The 25,156-nt window shown below is 36.3% G+C and overlaps 1 protein-coding gene across 1 annotated transcript; it reads right to left on the reverse strand.

Moving 5' to 3' along the window:
• Positions 1-20,979: 20,979 nt before the first annotated feature.
• LOC140137854 (syntenin-1-like) lies at positions 20,980-24,820 on the reverse strand. Its single transcript, XM_072159652.1, has 6 exons — positions 24,617-24,820; positions 23,860-24,030; positions 23,312-23,487; positions 22,778-22,949; positions 21,919-22,010; positions 20,980-21,158 (listed from the first exon to the last, which is right to left on the reverse strand). The coding sequence occupies exons 1-6, from the start codon at positions 24,683-24,685 to the stop codon at positions 21,104-21,106; spliced, it is 735 nt and encodes a 244-aa protein (XP_072015753.1). The 5' UTR covers positions 24,686-24,820; the 3' UTR covers positions 20,980-21,103.
• Positions 24,821-25,156: the final 336 nt, after the last annotated feature.

A 25,156-nucleotide genomic window follows, 5' to 3' on the forward strand; every position in this document is an offset into this window, starting at 1 on the left:
ATTCATCACCGAAAGTTAATAATCGAGAAAGATAAATTAATTAGCAAAATAATAGATCCAGTTGGTTGGAACTGATTGGCTGATGCATTCACGTTTCAAGCGATATCGCTGGGAAGTTGAGATTTCTTCAACTTGCAAAAGCGACGTCGTTTTTGCCTCAACGATTTGAATCGAAATACTGAGCATGCGTAAGAATCGCTTTTTGAAATTCAGCTTTAGTGCTGCTGCGCCCAACTGCGTTCACGCCATTCTATATCAATACACTATGGGTCTTTTTTCGCACATTAGGCCAAAAAAAAAAAGTGTTTGTTTGCCCAGACATGGGGGTAGAAAGGAGTGGGTCGGTAGGTCGATTTCCTTTTTTAAAATTTTTTTTTTAGATGTTTACATGTGTTGCAGCAAGTGGTGTAAGAGAAAATATACGACATTCAGCTTTGTACTTGTGTCAAACTTTAATTATAGGTTAATTTTAACTTAATATTACTTGTTGGGAGAGAAATTAGACAAAAATAATGCATGCGCGCTGATGTTGATGCGTAGCGCAAGTGCATTATTTAGTCTAATTTCTCGAGCAACAAGTATTAAAAACGCGTTCAGTAACCTATTTGAATAGTATTTCCTACACAAGAAGAAAAAACATGTGATTTTTGATGTTTTTATAACAAAACTATCACTAAAAATGTTGGAAAATAGGACCAAATATAAATGCATCAACCCGCCCAAAAAGCGTCTGAAAGCACTGCGCGTAGTACTCGGATTGCACATTATATACAACCAATGTACTTCGCATACTTTTCTAACCGCTTTTCTGATTGGCTGCTTTGATGAATGTATTGCAACCTTACCATATAATAAAGTTTAACCTCTTTGGTAACAAAATCGGGCTGGAGTACAAAATTCCAGACCATACCTGTACATGTGCTTGTCGTGCTTGGTTCTCTATATTGATGTTGATTGATGGTAAAATATTGTTGGCATGGTTGGGGAGGGCTAAATGGGAAAAATGAATGCTGTGATTGCCAGGAATATTAACTTTCAAGTGTCATTTGGCATTTTATGGGGAAAAAACATCATTTTCTTTATTTTTATATCATTGTAAAAAAAAAAAAAAAAAAAAAGTGTATGATGTTTTTTGAATTTTTGGGTCGGTCGTGTCTGGGCAAACAAACACTTTTTTTTTTTTTTTTTATACTACATTCTTAAAGGGCATGTCCATTGCAAAACTCCATTCGAAGAGAATAATTATTACATTACAGGTTGACACTCGTTGCAATTTTTTATTCGTATTTCTTCTTAAAAGAGACAAATTGTGTTGGTAACACGGTTGTTTGATCTATATAGAATTGGCTTCATTATTAAGTAAATGAAAACTATAGGTGGCGCTATTTATTATAAACTCAGGTGTTGTGTTACCTGAGTAACAATAAGTCAAGGGGACATTTTTCCCCTACTATTAACCAGGTAACGAAACCCCTGAGATATGGCAAACTATTCTTTGGTAAAAAATGTTTTTCCAAGCGGTTAAGCGGAATAATTTGAAAAAAAAAATCAAATCCATTCCCTTCTTTTTTCCACGACAAACACATCATTGAGGGCATGATATAACTATAACTATAACCCGTATTCAGTATGCGGAGACCTTCAACGTCTGCTTTATTTGCCAACCTTTCGAGGGAGGGGGGGGGGCGAGTTTTAGGATTGAATTACTAGTGTAAGAACTGTCACCTCTTTACGAATGATGTCGTGTTTAATGTGAACTGGTCGCCATATTCAGTTCTGGAATATATTCACTTTCTGTGGGCAAACATTACGGCCAAATGGAAGTAAAGAACTAAAATCGTCAAATTTGAATAATACCAACAGCTAACGGACATAGAGTCAAGACTACGTGAGAACTTTGGGGTGAGTAAACCATTTCCGTATTAAAAATAAGTAAAACGATTTCCCAAATTCAACGCGATATACTGCAATAATGAATTTTAGAGGACCTACGCTGGTTCTTTTAATTCTAGTTTTAAATCTGTTAATTACCTGCCGTTTGATATGGTGTCTATGATTTCAGTAAAGTCTAGTGAACTAATGTGGCTAGTTTTTTAGAATTTATCGAAAAACTTTTCGGAGATCCCTACCTTATGGTCTCACCCGTAAAGCCCATATGGCTTACTATGTAAGCCTCCTGTTTAGAAACACGCTTCTAAAGTCATGTATTTCCACAACTCTGGTATCACAATACAGGTGCCTTCCCCCTATTCATCAGGGGAAATTAGAAATTGTTATTGAAACGTCTCTCTTTGTGAGCCAAACAATGTTAGACATTATTCTTAATAAGTATTATATAGAATCTCTGAATATTGGAGACTCGGGTATTTTTCTAAAAATAAGCTGAATATGCTGAATACTAGCTATGCCACAGTCACAATTACAAGAAAGCCTTTTTTTAAATATAGCATTGTGGGCTTGATTGTAGACGGATGTAAATGGTTGAGTTAACCTGGTTTGCAACTAAATTCTTCAAATGTGGTGTTGAACACGATATCGGCTGACCTTGGTATTATCAATTTAGAAGTTTAGATGATAATTACATTTAAGGAATTAATCTAAATAGATTGAAATAAATTTCTCTTTTTAAAGACTTATGTCACCATCCAATCAATTGTAGGGAAGTCCATCCCATGAAAAAACTACTGTTTTGTTACTTTGGATGAAAGAAGTAAAATAAGCCCAGGGGCAACCTCAACTTTTTCCTTAAATCCAAGATGGCGGCAAAAATCCCTAAAAACTCATGTTTACAGTCTTAAAATGTTATGGAACTATTTCATTTTACCTTCAACTTAAAGGCCTATATATATCGGTTCATATGGAAAGTTTCTATACAAAAAAAGATTCTAACCATCATGCGCACAGTTTCCACCTCGATACACATGAGCACACATTTTCGTCCAAGAGCTTTCAACCAATCAGTGAATTATCTCCGCACAGTCTTTGATTACAATACACGGTTGAGTGCATAGCATCGTAAGAGCTGTGGAGATTCTAGCTGAAAAATGGGCCTCTTTGATTGGTTTTTGTCGAAACCTCAAGTGTTCCCTTTATCCAATCAGAATTTTTTTTAAATATCTAACGAAAGCTAACACTTTCCTCTAAAAACACTTTTTGTCACAAGGTCAACAGATAACGCAACTCAATGTTATAGCAAGGCAAATGTGGAAAATATGTTGAAAACTACCTATCCAAGCACATTTTTGACCAAAATGTAGATTTTAAAAGTCAAAACCTCAAGTGTTCCTTACAATATTTTTCAAATTATATGTCATTAAATGAAAAAGCACACTTATATTGTCCATATACTAGCGTCACTAGAATGAGCAATGGCCAATTTTCTTTAAATTGCAAATCTTGTGTAAAAAGTTACCATTTTCGCCTGTTTTGTCATACGGTTGTAAATTCAATGAACTATGACCAAGGGGGGTGACACTAAATTCACGGTTGTTCTATCAAGCACGCAAACGAATGACAAATCCAGTTGTTTTGCTATCTAGAAAATAAGGCCAGTTATCGATCCGTTATGAACCATTATGAATAATTCATATTCGACCCATGATCAAGTTGGCGAATACTGACGCCGTTAGTTTTACGAACTTTGCCTGGTCTGTTCAATGAGAGTATAGCGCGCCCCCAATACATCTGGGCACAAAACTCGAAAACGATCCGGTTTAATGAAATGGCGGACAGGCATTTCCCATCAGGCATCGTGATATGTTTTCCCGTATGTTTTTCAAAGAAAGTCTACTAAATTAATTTGGAAATGACTGTTTGTAATAGTAATGTCGAAATAAGGACTTGCTGTCAGTAATACGAAGGAAATGCGTGACAGGTGTAAGGTATGAAATACATGTAGAATTTGAAGTATAGAAAATATTTGACATCACATCTGACCTTCCAGTTTGGCGCCATTTTGAATGTGTGTTTCTATTCGTTTCCTTGCGTGATAATAATTGGGTCAGTCCATGTCGAAACAGATTGAGTGTACACCCACCCTCTTGGATTTTGCTCTCCTTTGGCTCAGGGGTACCTTTCATGGATCCCTAGGTGAGGTCACAAGAAAAAATTCAAATTCCATTTCGTTTGCGAATGGCGGGCAATCAAAGTTTGGCGACCTCGACCAAAATTGTACGATCTTTTTAAATTTTTAGATTTTTCTTTTTTTCTTCTAAAATGATAATATGCAATCATTATGAAAGTTCCCAATACATTTGGACGCGAAAAACATTGGGAATTTGCAAAGAAACAACATCATAAACTTCACCTCTATCACTCGAAACATCTCGCACTATTTGGAATAGGACGCAGAGTGTGGCCTCAGAGTTAGTCTCCTACGCGGCCAGTTTGGTTACGCTCCCTCCACATGTGGAGGTAGCGTAACCAAGCTAGTTTTGTACGAGACTACGGTTTGCGATCCTGGCCGACATAAAAGTCATAATCTAAAAAATTATGACTTTATGTCGGACCAACAGAAAATCGTCCTGTTTTACTACAAATAGGACGAATTTGACAGTTTGCTCATAGATTTAAGTTAGAACACGTGTAAGTATTACAAATATGCCAAAAAATCGGTTTTGAAAAAAATAAAGGTAAATTCTGAAAAAAGATCGTACATTATGTCTTTAAGGGGTCCAAATGACAAAGTGCTCTCTTTGAGGGGCACTTTCTTCTTAATTGAATCAGTTGTGATCCTCTTTTTGAATGTGGTCACTCACTGGCTGTGTCTGAAATACCTAATGCCAAAAAGATAGATTTCGGAATTTCGTTGGGATTTCAGAGGGGTCAAAATCAGCACTTCGTACTGTTCAATCAAATTATCTTGATTTTGAAGGACCCATGATAATGTCACAGTGCACTTATAGGTCCTAATTATGTTCAGAATGGATTAACCATATGCCAATGTCTATGAGCAATTAAAAAAAGAGAAATTTCTAGACCCTACAGAATTTTAGGCCACCCCTAAAGTGGTTCAGCCACAAATGGCACTTAAAGTCGGCAAATTTTGACCCCTAATAACTTTAGGTGTACACCAGATATGAATTTCTAGTCTTTTGCATCTGAAAGAATGTAGTTTAATGTTACTAGGAACATAAGATTTGTTTTGTATTTTTTGTGTTTTAGTATTAAGTTGACGCTTTCAAAAATAGTCATTTTTGCCTAACATACCATGCATACAGGATACGGTACAAAATGCCAATTTTAGTATGATATTGTTTTATATTTTTGATCACTTTATAGCCATTTGTATTATTTATCCTGATATTTCAAGTTGCTCTTGAGTCAAGTAAAAAGAAAAAACTACTTTCTAATCCTCTGTATGGATTTTTAAGGGGGTCAAAAATGCACTTCCTGGCAACGATGCACATGCAAAGTACAGGTTATGGGGTCAAATTTTCAGAATGCTCCCAATTATGTCAAGTAATATATCAAATTACTCGTATGGTCATGAGGATTCCAAAATGTATAGTTTGTTATGTGTCAGACCTTTCAGGAGGGCGCTATGACGAAAAATGTTCATAGGTCAACGACCTTTTGAAAGTATCAAAACACAAAAATACAAAACAAATCTTATGTTCCTAGTAACATTAGACTACATTCTTTCAGATGCAAAAGACTAGAAATTCATATCTGGTGTACACCTAAAGTTATTAGGTGTCAAAATTTGCCGATTTTAAGCGCCATGTGTGGCTGAACCAGTTTAGGGGTGACTAAAATTCTGTAGGGGTCTAGAAATTTCTCTTTTTTTTGAATTGCTCATAGACATTGGCACATGGTTAATCCATTCTGAACATAATTAGGACCTATAAGTGCACTGTGGCATTATCATGGGTCCTTCAAAATCAAAGATAATTTGATTGAACAGTATGAAGTGCTGATTTTGACCCTCTCTGAAATCCCACAGAAATTCCGAATTCAATTTTTTTTGGCATTAGGCATTTCAGACACAGCCAGTGAGTGACCACATTCAAAAAGAGGGTCACAACTGATTTAATTAAGAAGAAAATGCCTCTCAAAGAGAGCGCTTTGTCATTTGGACACCTTAAATTCCCAATTTTGGTCAAGGTCGCTAAACTTAGATGGCCCGCCATTCGAAACGAAATTGAATTTGAATTTTTTCTTGACCTCACCTAGGGGTCCATGAAAGGTACCCCTGAGCCAAAGGAGAGCATAATCCAAGAGGGTGGGTGTACACTCAGTCTGTTTTGACATGGACTGACCCAATTATCAATCTGCAATTATCAGACATATTGGTACTTCGTACTTGGCTTCCGGAGTGAATAAGTATTTTTAAATGTATTTTCACATCATAGTGCCATTTCAGGCTATGCATACACAACACCAAAATGAACCAACTTCTGATTGGTCACAGTCTGCGTGTTCCGGAAATCGAATAAATCAATGTCCTTGAAAATTTTAAGATCCATTGTTGCTTTGACATAGCTGAATGACACTGTGTACATGTACACTCAATTATATATCATTGTGAATTAACATATCTTTTAAGGTTACACGAAGAAACGTATAAAAAACGTATAAAAGACGTATAAAGTTGTTCTCTAAAACCGCGTTTTCTCAGCAATCAAATATCGCAGTGAGTCAAATGTTGGTGCATGGATGTATCTTTACATTGTTTTTGTGTGTTTATACAAATTTTTAGAATCCGTTTGAAAATCCTTCGTTTAAATCATTTTTACGCACCATGTTCAAAAGATCAAAAACGCGTTCCATGCAGTTTTTTTCAAATGTTCGCTCCGTATAAAACCACGCCGAGTGATTATTTTCTCTTTTTTTGTATTGTACTACAAATTGACCAAAGAAATAATGTTGCCATGGGGAAGAACAAAATACAGTATCGATTAAATTTTATTAGCCCGTTTTTGGGAACAATTTTCGAGAATCTTGTACCACAAAACACTGTTTTGTTACATTATCGATATCTGGATTACGGGACGTTAATTCAGACATCTGAATACCTACATTATTTCTCAACATTCTGCCAATTGCTATCCCATTTGATTTTCACTCCAAATTGAAGCTAGTATTGCAAAAAACGAGGTTTTTCCTCCATCAGTTCGTTCAAAATGGTTTCTCATAAAACCAGTAACATATGTTTTTGGAGGGTTAGGACTATATTACACCCACCCCTTCAAGGCCCTATGTCACATGGGGGGAAATGGTAAATCACACATATTTAGCAGCATTTCTCCTCATTTTTCACAATTTTGCAGAATTCAGCAGCCTGTTTTAACAGATTTTGTCGTTATTTTAGAAAATCTGGCTGTTTTTGTGTGATCTCCCATTTTCCCCCATGCGTCATGGGGCCTCTGTTCCAGATTATGATTTTACATTTGAAATCACTCGCCTTTAAAAAAAAAAAATCTGCAGGGGGGGTAGGGGGGAACGTTCAAAATCACTCATATTTTTAACCACTGGAATCTCAAGGCAGCCAATGTGTAGCATATAGCTCAATTTGGACTCCAACTTGTATATTTTGCATAGGGTTCCATGTAAAATTAAAACTTCAAATGCATTTTCTGAATTCCAAGTGCTTTTTTCCTCTGGCGTCAAAAAATTAGAATTGATTCGGATCAAAGTTTCATAGCGAGAACGCGCATTACTTAGGGCTTTGAGAGATAAAAAAAAAAAAAAAAAAAAAGCCGCAAAAAATTGAAATCGATATTTTGCTCCACAGGCTGTGTGTGTACTGTACATACTCAATGTGTAGCTGATACAGTGAAATTTGACTGCCACACTCTTGCAGCCAATGGGCTATTCCATTTGACATGCATACACCCCCTAGATGGAGGTCATGACCTCAATCGTGCACACAGGGGTGTAGATATCAAATGGAATCACCAATTCAGGTAACTTTATTTGAAATTCACACTCCCTGTGTGGAAGATTAAGGGCATGTCTTCCATAGGGGGTGTATGGAATTCAACTGGAATAGCCCAATGGTTTGATCACCTGTTTGAGTTCTGCATGTAAAATCATCTGCAAGTAAGTCAAAAATTAGAATTGATTCGGATCAAAGTTTACATAAGCGAGAACGCATATCACTTAGGGCTTTTCGAAAGAAGCGGAAATTTAAATCAAATTTGCTCCACAGGTTCCAAAGTACACAATGTGCTTACACTCAGTGATTTACCAGCCTACCTTGTATGTCCGATGTGTGAAATGCAGCCAATGCTTAATGGGCTGTTCCAGTTAAAATTCTTACACCCTCTAGATGGAGGTCATGACGTCAATCTTGCACAGAGGAGTGTAAAAAAAGCGGGAAATTTAAATCAAATTTGCTCCACAGCTCCAAAGTACACAATGTGCTGACACTGTGATTTACCAGCATACCTTGTATGTCCTATGTGTGAAATGCAGCCAATGGGCTGTTCCAGTTAAAATCCTTACACCCTCTAGATGGAGGTCATGACGTCAATCTTGCACACAGGAGTGTAGATATCAAATGTGGTCACCCATTCAGGCAACTCCATTTGATATTCACACTCCCTGTGTGGAAGATGTCTTACCGGGTGGGGAGTATGGAATTCAAATGGAATAGCCCAACATTTCTTCTTTTGTAGGATTTGAAGGATTTCAATATTTAGGCCACACATGTCACATGGGGGAAAATGGTAAATCACACATATTTAGCAGCATTTCTCCTCATTTTCACAATTTTGCAGAATTCGCAGCCTGTTTTAACAGATTTTGTCGTTATTTTAGAAAATCTGGCCGTTTTTGTGTGATCTCCCATTTTCCCCCATGCGTCATGGGGCCTCCTTCAAATGTCAGAAAAGGCCAATTACCTCAGTCCCTGATGTCCAGCAAAATGATGAAAAAGCAATTGCAAAGGCTATAAATGATAAGTTTGCCTCACTCACAACGTAGACCTCCAATCAACCCACATGCGCTGCCTGCCTTCCTACCTGTGAGACTGCCCGGGGGGAGGCACTTCCATGACATATGCATCATGTGCCTCGGGATTGACCCCCTTTTTCAAACCGGCTTATATACCCAATGACCCCCTTTTTGTGTTATGGTCCTACCTATTACCCAATGACCCCCTTTAAAAATATTCATGTACTCAATGACCCCCTTTTTCTATTTCCTGCTATACCCAATGACCCCCTTTTAATTCCCAAATTTAGGTGGTATTTGTGTTCTCCTCCAGAAATAATGAGATTTTTCACATTTCCAAGGTAGCCAAGTTGTTTTTACGCAGTTTGGCACTTATTTATGTGTACTTATATACTCTTTTGGCAATCCTGTACTCAATGACTCCCATTTTACTTTTTGTTACCCCAATGACCATCCTTTTTTCAAAGTTTCATACCGAATGACCCCATTTTTATTCAGGTTGTGTACTGAATGACCCCTACTTTTAACATGGCCGAGGCACATCCCTGCCATTTCAGATAGGGAGTGCCTCCCCCGGGTGAGACTGCCACCTCATCCAGGTATGCGATATGTACAATGCTTACAAAACTGAGTGCTAGAAAAGCAGTTGGACCTGAACGTCTTCCTGTGAGGTTGATCAGAGAGTTTGCCTGTGAGTTTGGCCTCCCAGTAGCAGATATATTCAACTCATCTTTAAAAGATGGAATTGTTTGACTTCCCTTTTGGCAAAAGTATGTGAGGGGTTTGTTGTAAAGTAGGCGCTTATCCCTCGTGAAGCAAACCTGCATTACCTTGCACTTACTCGGATTGAGCTTGAGATGATGGTCTTTTAAACATCAGATCCAATCTGGCTGACTACGTTAGCAGGACGAACCTCTCCAAGGGTGAGATCTTCGACACACTTAAATTGCTTAAAAGTGAAGGATAAGTCATTTAAATTGTCATTTGGTATTTTTGAAATGAAAAATTTGGCAAAAAACGAAGAAAACAACAGTATTGACGAAGTTGAAGTCCCATTCAAATACATGTAGCTAATTTAGATACTGTGGGATATACCAATTTTTTGAAGAAAAAGCAATATCAAAACGCAGATGCTGTAAAACAACTAAATCAGGCAAACCAAATAATATGTGCAAGGTAAAGCTTAAGCAATATCATTTACAAATACAACAAAATTAAACACGTAAAAAGCAATATCAAAACGCAGGGAGCCAAACTGCGGGAGCAAAGATAATTAAAATTCGAAAGCAACGTCAGTTCATAGAGTTAAATAAAGACTTCAAGGCTCCTATGAATCAGTAAAAGGAATTTCGAACAAATGTGTTGTGAGTATGGATACCACATATGAGAGAGTTTCCCATTCTGACAGGGCAGAGTGGTACTGCACCCGTTGATGACAAGCTGCAAGGAAGTTTAAAATCCACGGCAGTAACTCGCTTTTGACCCTAAGCTAGTAGAGTCTCTGGATAGCTTAAGTATGGGCGATACAATCAAATGCCGTGGAGAAGACCGTCACAAGAATTTCGATCATACTGCAGTTACTGTCCGTTTTCCTTACACAATACACAGTACTCTTACCATTGACGCGTGACCTCTACAAATAGTGTATGTTAGAAGTATAGGCAATTGCCTAGTCATTTAAAGTATTCTCTGAAATTCTAGAAAATACAGTTTTGTAACATGTCCTAAATTTTTTAGCTAATTTAGGTGTTTGGAAATATTCGCACTTTTGTGTTTTAGGAAGGATATGTAAACGACAGATAACACCAAAAAATATGAAGAAATTATTTCCAAACCGTGTTAAGGTGGCTGTGTACTCTCAGACATGCATGTAGTAAAAGTGCAATAACTTTGTAATTATTCGCGCAAAACATATAAAAGTATACATTTTTATGAAGGCAAGACATCAATAAATCTTAATATAAATACAGATTTGGGGTAAAAACAACAATTTTGAAGAAAATCACAAAAAAGTGAGTTTTGGCAATATTTGTTAGGTACATCATAACAAAAAACACTCTTTCCAAAATATTTTATTTTGTTTTTAGCTCAATCTTGAGGCTCCATTCCAAAAACGGTTTTTTATTTTTTGATATTGGCCTTATTTTTTGAGATATTGACCATATAAGGCATCAAAATGAACTTTTAAAATTCAAAAACGCCTATTTGCACAAAATGATGCCCAAAATCGAAATAGACCAAAATATAAAAAATGAGAAAACCGTTTCTTGAGTCGATCATGCTTTTTACGATGATCATATTTGCTTACCTATAGATGCTGTATTTTATTGAGTTATCGTGTACCTAAATCGTCATTTTACCGAGAAAATGAACATTGAAATAATGGCCGTGGCAGTTTAAAGTGGTCACATTTTGCACTTTCATCGAATCTCACAGGAGAATGCGACAGTTTTCGTTTTGAAACTTATATTACGTGAACATCGGTAAATCCACAGCCCCTTGAGAAGTTTGAGCGAAATCCATTCATAACTTGATATTTAATCGGCGGAAAGAACTTGAAAAAACCCACATTTTATCAGCTAAAACGGAGCCATTTGACCACTAGGTTTTTGTGAAATCAGTGCTTCCGTGGTGTTTCCATAAGATGCGCCGCGCATGCAGATAAGCGTCGCGTATGCGTCGCGTATTTGTGCGTTAACAAATTGCGCGATACGCAACGCGATGAGTTGTTGCGCGCGTGTACCTTGCTGGTACAACAAAGATTTTCTTTCCTTTTCAATTTCAAACACGAGTGGAATAGTGAAATAAAATCCTTAAAATATTGCAGTTGGAGTTTACAAATCTGGATTTTCATTCCTTGTATTTATAAAAAACATAACAAGGTACAAACATATCATAAAAACTCAATTTTGAGAAAGAAACAATGGCTAGAGTACACAGCCGCGTTAAGTCTGCAACCATTATGCTTCTCATTTTCAAGAATGCTGGTTAACAATAAGCAGACTATTGTCTCATTTCGTAAACAAAAGCCCACACAGTATTGTTACCTTGCGTTTGCTTTATAATCGTTCACCCAACTGAAATTATAATACCAGCTCATTGCACAGGTAAAACAGAAACATGCGTAGTGTGGATTTAACCAGAGAAGATCTGATTTAATCAGTTGAGCTGTTTTCAATGAGTGTTATCTTGGTTTAATAGCTTTTAATGGGGTTTAAGTCCTGCAAAGGTCGTGGTGAATTCTACTGTAGACATGACTGCATCATGTTAGACAATGAGAAGTAGACGACCCTTTGATACTATCATTTTGGTTGCGGTCAATTGCACTAGAAATATCAAGCTCCTGACTCTCCTAGTCTTCACATTGCTGGGATTGAGCTTGAAGTGGTGTTTGAAACTAAGCTCCTGGGGCTGACTGTCCAGTCCAATCTTGGCTGGCAGTCTAAGCTAAGGTGAACAATATGATATCAAAAGGCGGTCGACGGTTGTACATACTCTCACGTCTCAAACGCTTTGGTGTTCCAACTGGTGACCTAGTCTCTGTTTATATTGGTTATGGTCCCCCAAAATGTGAATATGCAGCCCCTGTATGGCATGGTAGTATCACCAACGACCAGGTACATCAATTAGAGCGCATCCAAAAGCTTCCAAAAGAGGGCTTGCCGCATTGGTGATGATTACTCATTCTACACAGATCTCCTTGATCAGTTGGAACTCCAAACTTTGAATGATAGAAGATTACGTCAGTTCTATGTACACAGTTTGCTCAAAAATGTGTCGAATCTGATGGGTACTCAGAATGGTTTCCACACAATATGAGGACCCACAATATGACCCTTTACAGTGCAATAAGTAAAGGCCCCCAGAACTAGAACAAAAAAGATGGGAACAGCTCAATACCCTCATTATGATGAATATGAATTTGATGAGGTGCATTTTTATTGTATGAGCTTGGAACGGTCCATGGATGCATCTCATCATGTTCATATTCATCATAATGAGGGTATTGAGCTGTTCCCATACCTTTTTTGATACTTATTGCACTGTCTAAGGGTCATATTGTGGGTATTCATATTGTGTGGAAACCATTATGAGTACCCATCAGATTCGACACATTTTTGGCTCATTTTCAGTCTCCCTAAATCTGCCATTTTAGGCAAATTCGTTACATTATGAGCACCATAATGTAAACTTATGTAAAGCACATTTTCTATCAAACAATAATTTTGCACCATCTCCTGACACCCCCAATTAATATTTAGCCCGTGTTTATGTAGACCCCTTCCAAACCAGTTTTGGAATTTTGCGAAAAAATATTCCATACTAAATGTCAAGTCTGTTAATACTGTTATTACTATTTTAAAAGTGCAATAGTTTCTGTAAATGAAATTTACATATTAATAGTGTTATATAATAGATGACATTCTTAACAATTTTGCATGTTTAGTGTAACTTATCGTGTAAATTGGCCTTCGTGTAATGTTTTGATAAATGTTAATAAAAATATGAATATGAATACACATATTGTTTGTTTTGCCTGATTTAGTTTGTTTCACAGAATTTGCTCTCGTTTCAATGTGCAACGTAGGCTTATATTTTTCAGCAGTTTTTCAGTATGTCAGTCAATGTCCTGGCGTTTCGAGCCAGGGGAAACTTGTACCCCCTGCCCCCGGTCAGTAAGCCTCTGCACTCGTCAAGCCTTTATGGTGCGGATCCAGGGCAGAAGCACCCGGAAACTGGGGTCCAAGGGCACGCTTAAAAGCGGGCCCTTCATCCTACGCACGTTTCTATATTTTATACTCCCTCTTTCTACAATTTTTGTCACAACCACAAGTGTTCCCTTCATCCAATCAGAACATTTTTTATATCAAACGAAAGCTAATACTTCCCGCTAAAACACTTTTTTTCATTAGGTCAACAGATGACGCAATTCATTGTTTATAGCAAGGTGAATGTGGTAAATTTGTTGAAATCAACCTATTCACGCACAATTTTTGACCAAAATGTAAGTTTTAAAAGTCAAAACCTCGTGATACTTGCAATATTTTTCAAATATTATGTCATTAAATGAAAGAGCACACTTATACTGTCCATATACTAGCTTCATTTCATATCAATTTGTAAGCGCTCTTTAGCAAACTTCATAGTTCATTGAATTTACAACTGTATGACATAACGGGCGAAAATTGCAATTTTTTGCACAAGATTTGCAATTAAAGAGAATTGGCCACTGCTCATTAAAATGAGGATAGTATATGGACAATATAAGTGCGCTCTTTCACTTAATGACATAAAATTTGAAAAATATTGTAACACTTGAGGTTTTGACTTTTAAAACCTACATTTTGATGTGCTTGGATAGGTAGTTTTCAACAGATTTACAACATTCGCCTTGTTATAACATTGAATTGCGTTATCTGTTGACCTAATGGGGGAAAAGTGTTTTTAAAGGGAAGTGTTAGCTTTCGTTTGATATATAAAAAAAAAATTCTAATTGGATGAAGGGAACACTTGAGGTTTTGACAAAATCGAATCACAGAATCCTATTTTCCACTACTATTAATTACGTTTCAATTAACACGTTGTATCTTTGGGGCACTTCAGATAAAGGGGAAGGTATTTTTATTTATTTTAATTGATGAACAACAATCTCTTCCTTTCAACTTCCGTGTAATCAATTATGTCCTCTTTGTCAATAGGAAATAATAACAATTATATACCTCATAGATTCCTATCATCTGATTGGTTGAAAGTGCAGTCATTGAATTAGCAATGCCCTCAACTATGGACCGGTCATGGAAATGAATATGGACCGGTCACGTGCGTCACGATCAAACGGCTTAATCGCAACATCCACGTAGCCATTCGGTATGCTTTTGTGCCATTTTCGTCCGTTAATATGGTCATATGGTCCTGCACCATATGGTACAGGAGCATGACTTAGAATCATGCTCCAGGAGCATGTTTGAATTAGAAACATACTCCAGGAGCATGTTTGTCAAACATGCTCCTGGAGGATGTACTTAAATTGAAAATATAAGTCAAACATGCTCCTGTACCATGATGCAGGACAATATAGTCCAGGCCAAAATCGCACAAAATCATTTGGTATATAAAACAAAGATTGACTGCTTTATATTCGGGACATGGTTAAGATTATAGGCCCGCGGTGATCTCAAAACCATGCTAAGACCTGAGGCTGCATAGCATGGTTTTGAGATCACCGTGGGCATATAATATTGGATGAGACGTGGTCGACAATATCTTAAAGAAATAAATTGGGTGTAACGCATCCAATTTTATCATTATTATGTTTTGGATCCAATATTTTCACACACTTGGGCTCACCCCAACATAATAATGAATAAAACAGGCCCCAAGCCATCCCTTGCAAAAATATTGGAAAAATATAGGAACATTTTGAATGAAAATATATCCGAGACGGTCGAGTAAAATATTCCCAAAGATACATTTAATTTTTACATGTGTGCATCATTTCAGACTGGTATAATATCTCTAAATAATATACTAGGCAATAAGAAAAATAGAGGTCAGTGAAATCTACCTACTGTCCTGCTGAAAATGTATGACAATTACACGTGAAACGTGCAGAAATTTTCAATTTTACATAAAATTCACTAGTGCAAGTGAAAAAAAATAACCTCTTAACTTTGGAAGAAATACAGGAGTTCAAATATATATGAATTATAGGGCCGCTTGAAGGCCTGATACAAAAAAAACATGTGTGGTATGTAAAAATGAAGTACCGTAATAACAGAATATGTTTCTTATTGGAACCTTATCGGAAGTGTTCTGGTCATTTACAATTGTATGGTCCTAATGATGCATGTAAGAAAAAAATGTTTGACTACATATCAAAACCAAACCAACATTTGAGATAACCATCATCAAAGTCAAGGGTGGTAGCCCAGATGGTAGAATTACCTACCTGGTAGACATTCCAAAAATGACATGCCACAAAAAACACAGCAAAACAAAATACCTTTTCCTTCACATTTTAATAATCATAATAAGATAAAAATCATTATCTTGGCTGTACATAATATTCAGTATATTTCATATTGTATAATATATATGTGTACAAAACATAGAAATACATAATGATGAAGAAAACAAAACAATAAACAATACATATATGTATCTATTACAAATTATAAAACAAAATATTTAAGAGTTGCCATCTTAGAAGTGTAAAATTAAGTTAAAACTAATTTACCGATATAAAGAATTAATTACTATGCTATGTAGCCAATTGCACGACAAACAGTTCTCTATCAATCGTGAAAGAGAAGAGGAGTTACTAGTTCCTTAAAATTAACCCCTTTATAATTATGCACATAACTGGTTCAACTATAGAATACCATAGATATTCATATTCATGGGCAACTGTGCTAAAACAAATTGTACCTCCAATTCCTGACTATCAAGCAATATTATAACATTTGCTGAGGAACATGCCCATCATTTTATTTTCCCCAAAAACTTCTTATTTTCACCCTTTTGTATTACACTTTCATAAACTAAAATACCCTACAAAAATCAAGGCTCCAGTGCTGTATTTGTGGCAAAATCCTATGATTTTTAACGAAAGGACTGAGCAAGTCGTTTTAATTCATACAATCGAAATATTATTAGACTGTACGTACATCGCAAACAGGATGTCAATAACACATACCATGCTGACCAACATCAGTCACAACTGACACAGTTACATGCATTGGCAACATAGATGCTTGGATACTAGTATTAATATTCTTTGTTTTACCTTATTTGTTTGGCTCAAAATAAAAAGGGGACATATCTGCAGTGAAAACTAGCATCTTGTGGAAAAAACTATGGACACAGTACAATATTGCTTTATTGTTTGATTGACATGTGATAAAGGTTGAGCTTTCCATTAATAAACGTGGGTGACCGCTGGGATTTATAGGCAGTTAATCCAGTGAGTGACCGGATTCACTGCTTAACAGACAATGCTGCCTAATCCCCACTTTACTCATCAAAATTTTGACATTGGATGAAAGCTTGAAAAGCAAGGGATACATTTTTGATTTGTTATAACCACCCTTTGAGCAATGGACTATTGCAATACATGTGATTGCTTCTAATTATATGACCTGCTACAACCAAATGAGTATAAAGTCAACAATGCCTCCATAGGATAGTACATACTTCCTGGTGGTGGTTATCACTTGTTACCACATTTTTGGTCATGCCATCTAAAAAAATATCCATTAAATTTTACTGGGGTAATGAGAAAAACGTATTTGTTAGTTTTAAATAGGAACAATGGGGAATGAGGTTGTCAATCTGATCATACACCTTCAAATAACAATGAGTTGAATATATGAGTTGAACATCAGCGCTGTCAGCCTGGATGTCTCGAAACTATCAACTTGTGACTTTACGCTCATTTGGCGGTCGGCGGTAGCAGGTCACATACATGTATTATATCCAAACCACTTCATATATTCAACTCATTTTTATGTTGACAAGTCAATACAAATTAAATTTATGGTGAATAGCAAATGGTGACAACAGGTAAAGCCATAATGTACAATGTCCACCAAATTTTTATTTTGTTACCCTTTATTCCAAATGCTGAAATAATATTGATAACGGCCAAGAAAGGTTTCTGCTCATTTTATGCTAAAATAAGCAAGCTTAATTGAAAGAAATCCCATTGGGTATTTTGACTGTTAACATGGAGTCATATGGGGAATGCATATATGTGACCCCTCGTCACAACTGAGCTCTGAAGTCGCCAATCATCATTTTTGAGATATTCAACCAAAATATTCTGCTTGAAATTAGCTTTAAAATGATGTATATCATGTCTATAGTACTTGACATTTAAGTAGTGAAAAATCAATAAAACAGTCAATAAGTCCTTTGTTTCCTATTGTTTATTGTTAGTTTGATGGAGCATATCTCAATAGTGGCACTGGCGACATCCGGGCTCAGTTGTGCCGAGGGGTCACATATGACAATATGTCAAAATTGCTCTGTTGACCTGACAAAGACAACAAATTTGACAGATTAAATTTCAGGTGTAACTTTGGACATGTGTAAACATTACAAGTATGCCAAAAAAATCAGGTTTGAAAAAAATGAGCAATTTTATATTATAAGATTGTACATTATGGCTTTAATTTACTAATTTCATTATAATATTATAAAATCTGAGTACAATGGCGTATATTTGTTAAGGAATGGTGCATTTATTGAACAAAAATAACCAAGACTGTGAAAGAAAAAAATTCTGTTGGATCTCAACTCTTACAGCATTGATCTTTTTCTAAATAAATTATATTTTTCATTATTTAAAAGTTCTTTCAACAGAACAAAAAACCTTACAGCCTTCAAAATAGTATTTGAAGAAAAGCTTACTCTCTTTCAGTTCATTTTGGTTACTTTTTAAATGCTTTTGAAGTATCTATGAGTTTTTCCTTATGGCAATAGATATTTGACATACACACAAAAAGTTGACATTACATGTTTCTCCGTAATATATTTCAATATACAATATTAACACAAGGCACTACTTCACACAGGTGAAATAGCTAACTACAATGTGGTTGGTCCTGTGACTATTATTAGTTAGATCAGTGATTGCTGTTGGCAAGAAATGAGCATTATTTATGAGCGTCATTTCATTTGTTTACATAATGAGCTTCTTCAATGATTTCACATGTGTTGTCCTTGCCAGGGTTTTTGAAAAAAAGGGGGTCTGGTCCAAAAATATTTTCCCTCCATTTGCTTGCAAAATTGGTTGACCCATATATTTCATGGTGGCTTTTTTTAGGTCCCACCCTTGCGAGTTTGAATTTTTTTTTTAAATGGAAATAAAAATTGCCCTTTTTCATTTTTTATGATGGGCGAGTGGGGTAGGGGGCAGTCCCCCTGCCCATGGCCTTTGCAGGGACCCAACCAAATAAATTTGACCACAATCACTGACCAAACTATGCCACAGTACCTACACACAAAAACAAAAGTGCATTCTGTTACTTCAGCTGCTGCACATAGATGGGGACTTTGCTAAATTTGATGTTGCATGCTGAGGGTGCTCCTACATCCAGTATTCAGTATAAAAAGTTAAAAGAAACCAGGAATGCTGAATTGCTAATATTCAAAGTTTTACTTTGCTAAGTTCGAGTTGGGGTTTAAATACGTGCTCCTCCTCTTGTATTAAGAAGTTGCAATAAATGTTTAATTTATGTAATTTGAATTCAAGACGAATACCGAATATAAACTTTTACTTGTTTATTATACTTATTTACAAAATGTGTACAGAAATAAATTATGGATACCAAATTTTTAAAGATTCTACATCATAAAATGGGACAACATTGATACAATATATATTCATATCGATTATGGTAGGCTAAGGTGCATATTAAAATACCTTTATATTATTTCATGCTCTCAAGCAAAATGAGTCATTTGTCAACCCAATCACAATTTTCAATTTCATAAAAATTATGTGCCAATTTCAGGGTTTATTTCAATAAAAAAACCAATCACAAATATTAGTGCTCTTCTTATAAATGGTTCCAGAGATATGGTCATATTAGTATTCCTCAGAACACTTACTGCTACAATAGCTTAACGTTAAAATTAGAGACATACGACTCATTTAGCTTGATGACATCACATGTGATTTTACAGAGCTGCAACTTTTCTTAACCATTCTAGAGCACCACTTGCATATTTGTTTGTTGGGTGACATTCATGTAACACAACAGCATGTCATATCCTTCTATGTGATATCTGACTTCACCCCAAAGAAATCAGCAGCACACTTAATGGCAACATGACTTGATCCAGTTTGAAATCTAGTTGCTTAGAATCATTTCCATGTTTTCCACCATTCTACCACCAAATCTGTTTATACATGTATCTATGTATTACCTTCATATATAAGCATACTCAAGAGTTAACCTAGTGTCAAGACAGGGATTATATAGTTTACATAATAAATCCATCAACAAAGTCTTGACAATAGGCTAATTCTGTGTATGTTTTCATGAAGGATAGACCTTAACTACATTTTATCCATGTAAACTTTGGCCTTAGTACATCATTTCAAGGCTTGATATACAAAGACTTGCTACACATCACTGCGACCCAAACTCATGTTCCTAAAAATACCAGGGTATATAGACCATGAGCAGGTGCAATGGGTTTGTGGCATTTCCTTGAATGAGCTGTCTTTGTATAATTGAGCCGTAATTTTTTAGTCCAAACTTTCCGTCACAAATATTTTGCATTTGAGGACATGTGCATCATGATTACCATATAAATGATGATGTGACGTCACCAAAGAAATAGATCAGGAGAACTTGGATTCTGTGATGTGTATCATAAAGGGAAAACCCCGAATTGGATTATTACTAATAATGGGGTTACAAAATAGTGCGTTTTTCAGCAAAGGCCTAAAATTGAATGATAACTGGATTGGTAAAACGTAAGTGGTACAAATATTCGGCATGTAGCACTCAGCACATATTATCGATGCACTTACTTAAAAAAATTATCAGGTGCATGGCAAAACAAATCCTAAGTACACTAATTTCCCTCTTTATGAGTGACACATAAACAAGGGCAGTCTCACAAGTCCTCCTGTGTAAAATTTCATCAGCTGATTCAATCAATTACAAAATACTTCCATATTTACTCACTTTGTAATAAATACATCAGCAAAAATGTAAAGAATTGTGACACAAACTTTACTAGATCACAACAAAGTTGTAGGACAGAACTTTATCAAAGTGCAGATAGTAATTTGACTAAATAATCTTAATCAGTTTTACCCACTTGTACTTTAATAGCTAACATTTATTTGAGTCTAGTTACTAGACTCTAGTATGCTATGCTAGAGTGACAGAATGCTGCTAGACAATATATCGTCACCCTACTACGATAATTGCCGAAGTCATTTTTTGTTATTTTGAGAACAAAGTACAAAATATGGTTCAAGTATGCATTTAAACATATTTATTCGCCAATCTTTGCACAAGACAAATGAAAGGGAATAATCATAAATAATTTGAAATAATTCAACTGATGCATGCTTGAACCATATTTTGTACTTTGTTCTCACAATTACAAAAATGACATGGGCAATTACCGTAGTAGGGTGACGATATCTTCGGGTGTTATAAAAATAATTTGTCGAGATGATTTAGATTTCTGGGATGCTGTGATCCATGGAACCCTTCACAAGGCTACTTGACATGCTGTGAATAAAACAAAAGAAAAATTATAAATGTTAATTAAATTACAATATCCATTAATATCACAATAAATTGCAAAAAAACTTCAAACTTTCTAAACCTCTTCTTCCTGATTATAAAAAGGTTTCATGCATTTGAAAGAAAATGTTGCGATAAAACTTCTTCCATAGTTATCCCATACTGCTCTATAAGTAGATGATTTTGCGGTTGTAAATTTCTTAGTAATGAAGCTTCATTATCAAGCGCATTTGCGGGGTATTGAATCCGCGAGCCTATGTCAAACTGCGAAATGTGCTAAAATAAAACCACTTTTACAGTACTGATGCCCGTTTCCAATCATGATGATTCTTGCAGGACCTAGCGCTTTTGTATGCAACGTTCCGATTGGTTAATATGGCTTTATTCCATACCTATGCACCAATCACAGATGCGTTAGCTTAACAGATTGGCGCAGGGGCTTGTGTCTTGTGTTTTATAGTCTACACTCGCAGCCGTTTTGAAATGGTCAAAACCATCAATGGTCAAAACCGTATTTAAAAAAAAAATGTATGCCCGAATTTTTAATGAATTTCCGTATGAACTGTGGTGCTTTGATGACGTTCCGCATTGAAAAGCATTTTCAAAAATTTCCCACTCGTTCCTCTCAACCAGGGTCATAGCTAGGATTTGGTCAACTGCCCATCCCAATAGCGGGTGGGTGGGTGGCTGGCTAAAAACACTGCTCCTAATGTACCTGTGACTTATTCAACATCTGTATTCTTACCTTTTCATCATATGATCAAAGACAAAGGTAGGCATGATGGTGAGTGTCACTGATCTTTCTGCAGCAGCAAGGATCTTGGAAATATCTTTGTCCTGTGAACAGAGGAAAACAATAAATACATCAGTCAACTACATTGAAAACAATAAGATTTGTCAGGCTGAATCAATTCCTTTTGTGTACAGCACTCGTAAACCAAATTTAGGTCCTATTTTGTATAATTTGAAGTTGTGAGGTTTTTTTTTAATGTCAAGTATATCTAGACATTAACAGTCGAAATTGAGTTGATAAAGCTGACAAAACTTTGAAATCATCTACAGATTACAAAAGATGTACTCTATTGTCCATCTTAGGCAGATTTAGTCATGAGCTAGAACAGGAGGCAAAATCCAGTCCACCAATATACCAAGTATGTTTGAATGTGTTTGACCCCCCCTTGTGGTTTTCCAAAACAATACAGATGAAAACCTTTTGAATTATAGTTATGGTTACATTAAAAGGCTAATGGTTGTGGTTATGGTTACAAAAGTAAGGATGAGAAAAGGGCAACTTTGCAGTTTCTGTCAAAGAAGAACGGCACTTGTTTACATTTTGAGAGTGTACACAATGTAAATAAGGAAGTGGGGTTCTGATTGGCTGATTCAATCGTCTGACAATCATAACATCAGACACAGTAATATTATTGGCTGATTACACATCAAAACGTTGGTCGGCGCAAACAAAGTTCCGCCTATGTCACTCATTAACAGGGCGCTTGCGTCAATCTGAGCAAAAAACTGCCGTTCTTCGTTCTTCTCTGAAACCGAGGGTAAATGTTACACCACAATCATTATTATTGCAAGCAATTCTTCTTAGTTGTTACCTTGAGTCCAATAACATTCTGTCCGTTGACCTCCAGCAAGGCATGGTCAATAAGGAGTCCATTCCTGGCTGCCGATGTATCCTTGGCAATTTGTGTGATTTTACCGTTCTTGAACACAAAGCCTACATGGTTGGTACTGTCTTTCTGTAATGTGATGGTGCGCTCAAATGGTCTGTGGGATAAATGAAAATTAGTGAAAGATGTTGTAGTGTGGTTCCATGTGGTTCTTGAAACAAGTCCCACTCACAAAAAAAAAACATGTTGTAGATATATTAACCTATATACCTGAATCCCTGGAATATATATTGCGTGGCATGGTTTCCAATGGAATTCAAGCAGTTGATTTTTGTGCACATATTTTAATTTGGTGGATTGAGCATGACCTTTTTATTACCATATTTGCCATAATTGTTACCCCTCCTTTATAGCCATTACAAAGTTCTCTCATTACAGAAACAATATTATAGTATAAAATCTACAGGCACCATTTGGATGTATAACATTTTACTCTATTCACACAGATTATATAATCACCTGTCTCTGATGGCCATCACTATTCTCTCTTTGTTAGCTTTCTTCAGAACCTTCATCGTCTTATCTTTGCTCCATCCAGCAACATTCTCATCGTTGATCTGCAGAATTTGATCTCCAAATCGCAATCCACCCATAGCTGCTGGGGAGTCCTTTTGTACAAACTGGACAAATATACCCTGTGGAAGAAATTAATGAAAAGTTAGTGACTTAATTTTAACCTTATGCTATTGCCATATTTTGAAAGTCATTTTCAATTTGCTGCTTAGTGGTTCTCTTATGTTTTCCATCTAGAGCAGGGTTCTCAATAGATGGCCTGCAGGTCAGATCCGGTATGCAGACCAATAGTATTTGGCCCTTGAAAAGCTCTGAAATGTCAAGTAAATATAGCAAAACAAGGTGTCTTTAGCCTTCAAACATGTTTGGCCGTCCATGGCCCATGATCAAATACAATTGAGAACTGCTGACCTAAGGTGTGGTATTTTGTAGCATTTGGTATGGTTATGACTATGACTATCCGTTCTATTTGTTAACCATGTTCTTTGACCTACCTTGCTTATAGCTTGCACTCTAAGACCCATCTTTCCATCACCATCTTTGCACAAAATTGCTTGCCTGACACCTTGTTTGATCTCTGATCTGGCCACACCTTGGTTGTTTTGTCCTGTGATTGGGGCAACCCAGTTGGATGTTGAGGATGCTGGTCCCCTTGTTGCTAATGCCTGTTGTGGAAGAAAAAACATATTTCAAATATTATTATTAAATTTTTGGAAATTTGATAATATAGCTGATTTTGAATGAACTAACTATAGCAACTTTAATTATGAACACTACCAATTTCAAGTCTAGTGGTTAATGTTGCAATGTTTGGGTTGCATTAGTGTATCGGCAATGTTTCAATGTTGGGTTCAAATTGGTAAAAGGAACCACTTTGCTTTGTTGAAAGCATGAAGATCCTATGGCTCCATCTCCATGTAAAATATAGAAATCAGGTGTGACTAATCACATCAAACAACTCCCATCATTGATGTCGTGTAATGTGATTGCACACCTTGATATCAGATGTAAAATTTTGATTTTATGTGACAAATATAGCACACATTCCATACTATTTTCCCCCCATGATACAAACGGTATCTACAAATGTAGGTTTCCGACAACTGCCATACATATCTGATGAGTCGATATGCTTCAATTTTAACTCCAAGCTCATATGAGCACAGATTTAAACTTAAAGTAGTAGATTTCTGCAAAATGTAGCCCCCTCTGATTCATTGTTTGTGACCCAGGCTTAAAAGCTATACCTACCCCTGGTGGGTGAGACACTACAACTGGCATATTAGCAGCGATGGCTTCTGGTGTGAGACTAAGACCCATAAATTCATCCAATACTGGGTAGAGAGAGAACTGGGTGCACTGGCTACTGGGTAACCAGCCGGGGGCTGAGCTGCCGGGTAGCCAGCCGGGGGATGAGCCTGGGCAGCTCCTGTCACTGCATGAGCCACTTGCTGTCCATACTGGACCTGGGCCTGAAAGTAAATCAAAATATAGATATTGCATCAACACATAGTACAACATTTGGTTTTGACTAGGGTAAAAGTAAGGTAATTGGTAATTAAACAAAAAAACATTTTCTGTCAATCCAATCCAGAATGATATACATGTAAAGAGTACACAACTTCCATTTTCAATGCATTTTACTTCTCTCTACATCTAACTATAAAGTCAACAATGTATATCATTCCAACTTGTTTTGTTTTGGTTAGGGGGTGAAAAATGATGACCATTTGGGAAGCCATATGGATTTCTATATCACTATGGTGACATATTGAAATGGCTAATTGCCAA

This window comes from Amphiura filiformis, chromosome 17 (assembly GCF_039555335.1).
Source record: "Amphiura filiformis chromosome 17, Afil_fr2py, whole genome shotgun sequence".
NCBI lineage: Eukaryota > Metazoa > Echinodermata > Ophiuroidea > Amphilepidida > Amphiuridae > Amphiura > Amphiura filiformis.

Bases quoted from the DNA above. Each gene is read 5' to 3' on its own strand.
- LOC140137854 (XM_072159652.1), bottom strand. From the start codon at position 24,685: ATGGGTCTTAGTCTCACACCAGAAGCCATCGCTGCTAATATGCCAGTT. The intron at 22,011-22,777 runs GTAACAACTAAG...CTCTGTTCACAG, and splicing joins AGAATGTTATTGGACTCAAG to GACAAAGATATTTCCAAGAT. The intron at 21,159-21,918 runs GTAAGAATACAG...TTTTATTCACAG, and splicing joins TTTGATCATATGATGAAAAG to CATGTCAAGTAGCCTTGTGA.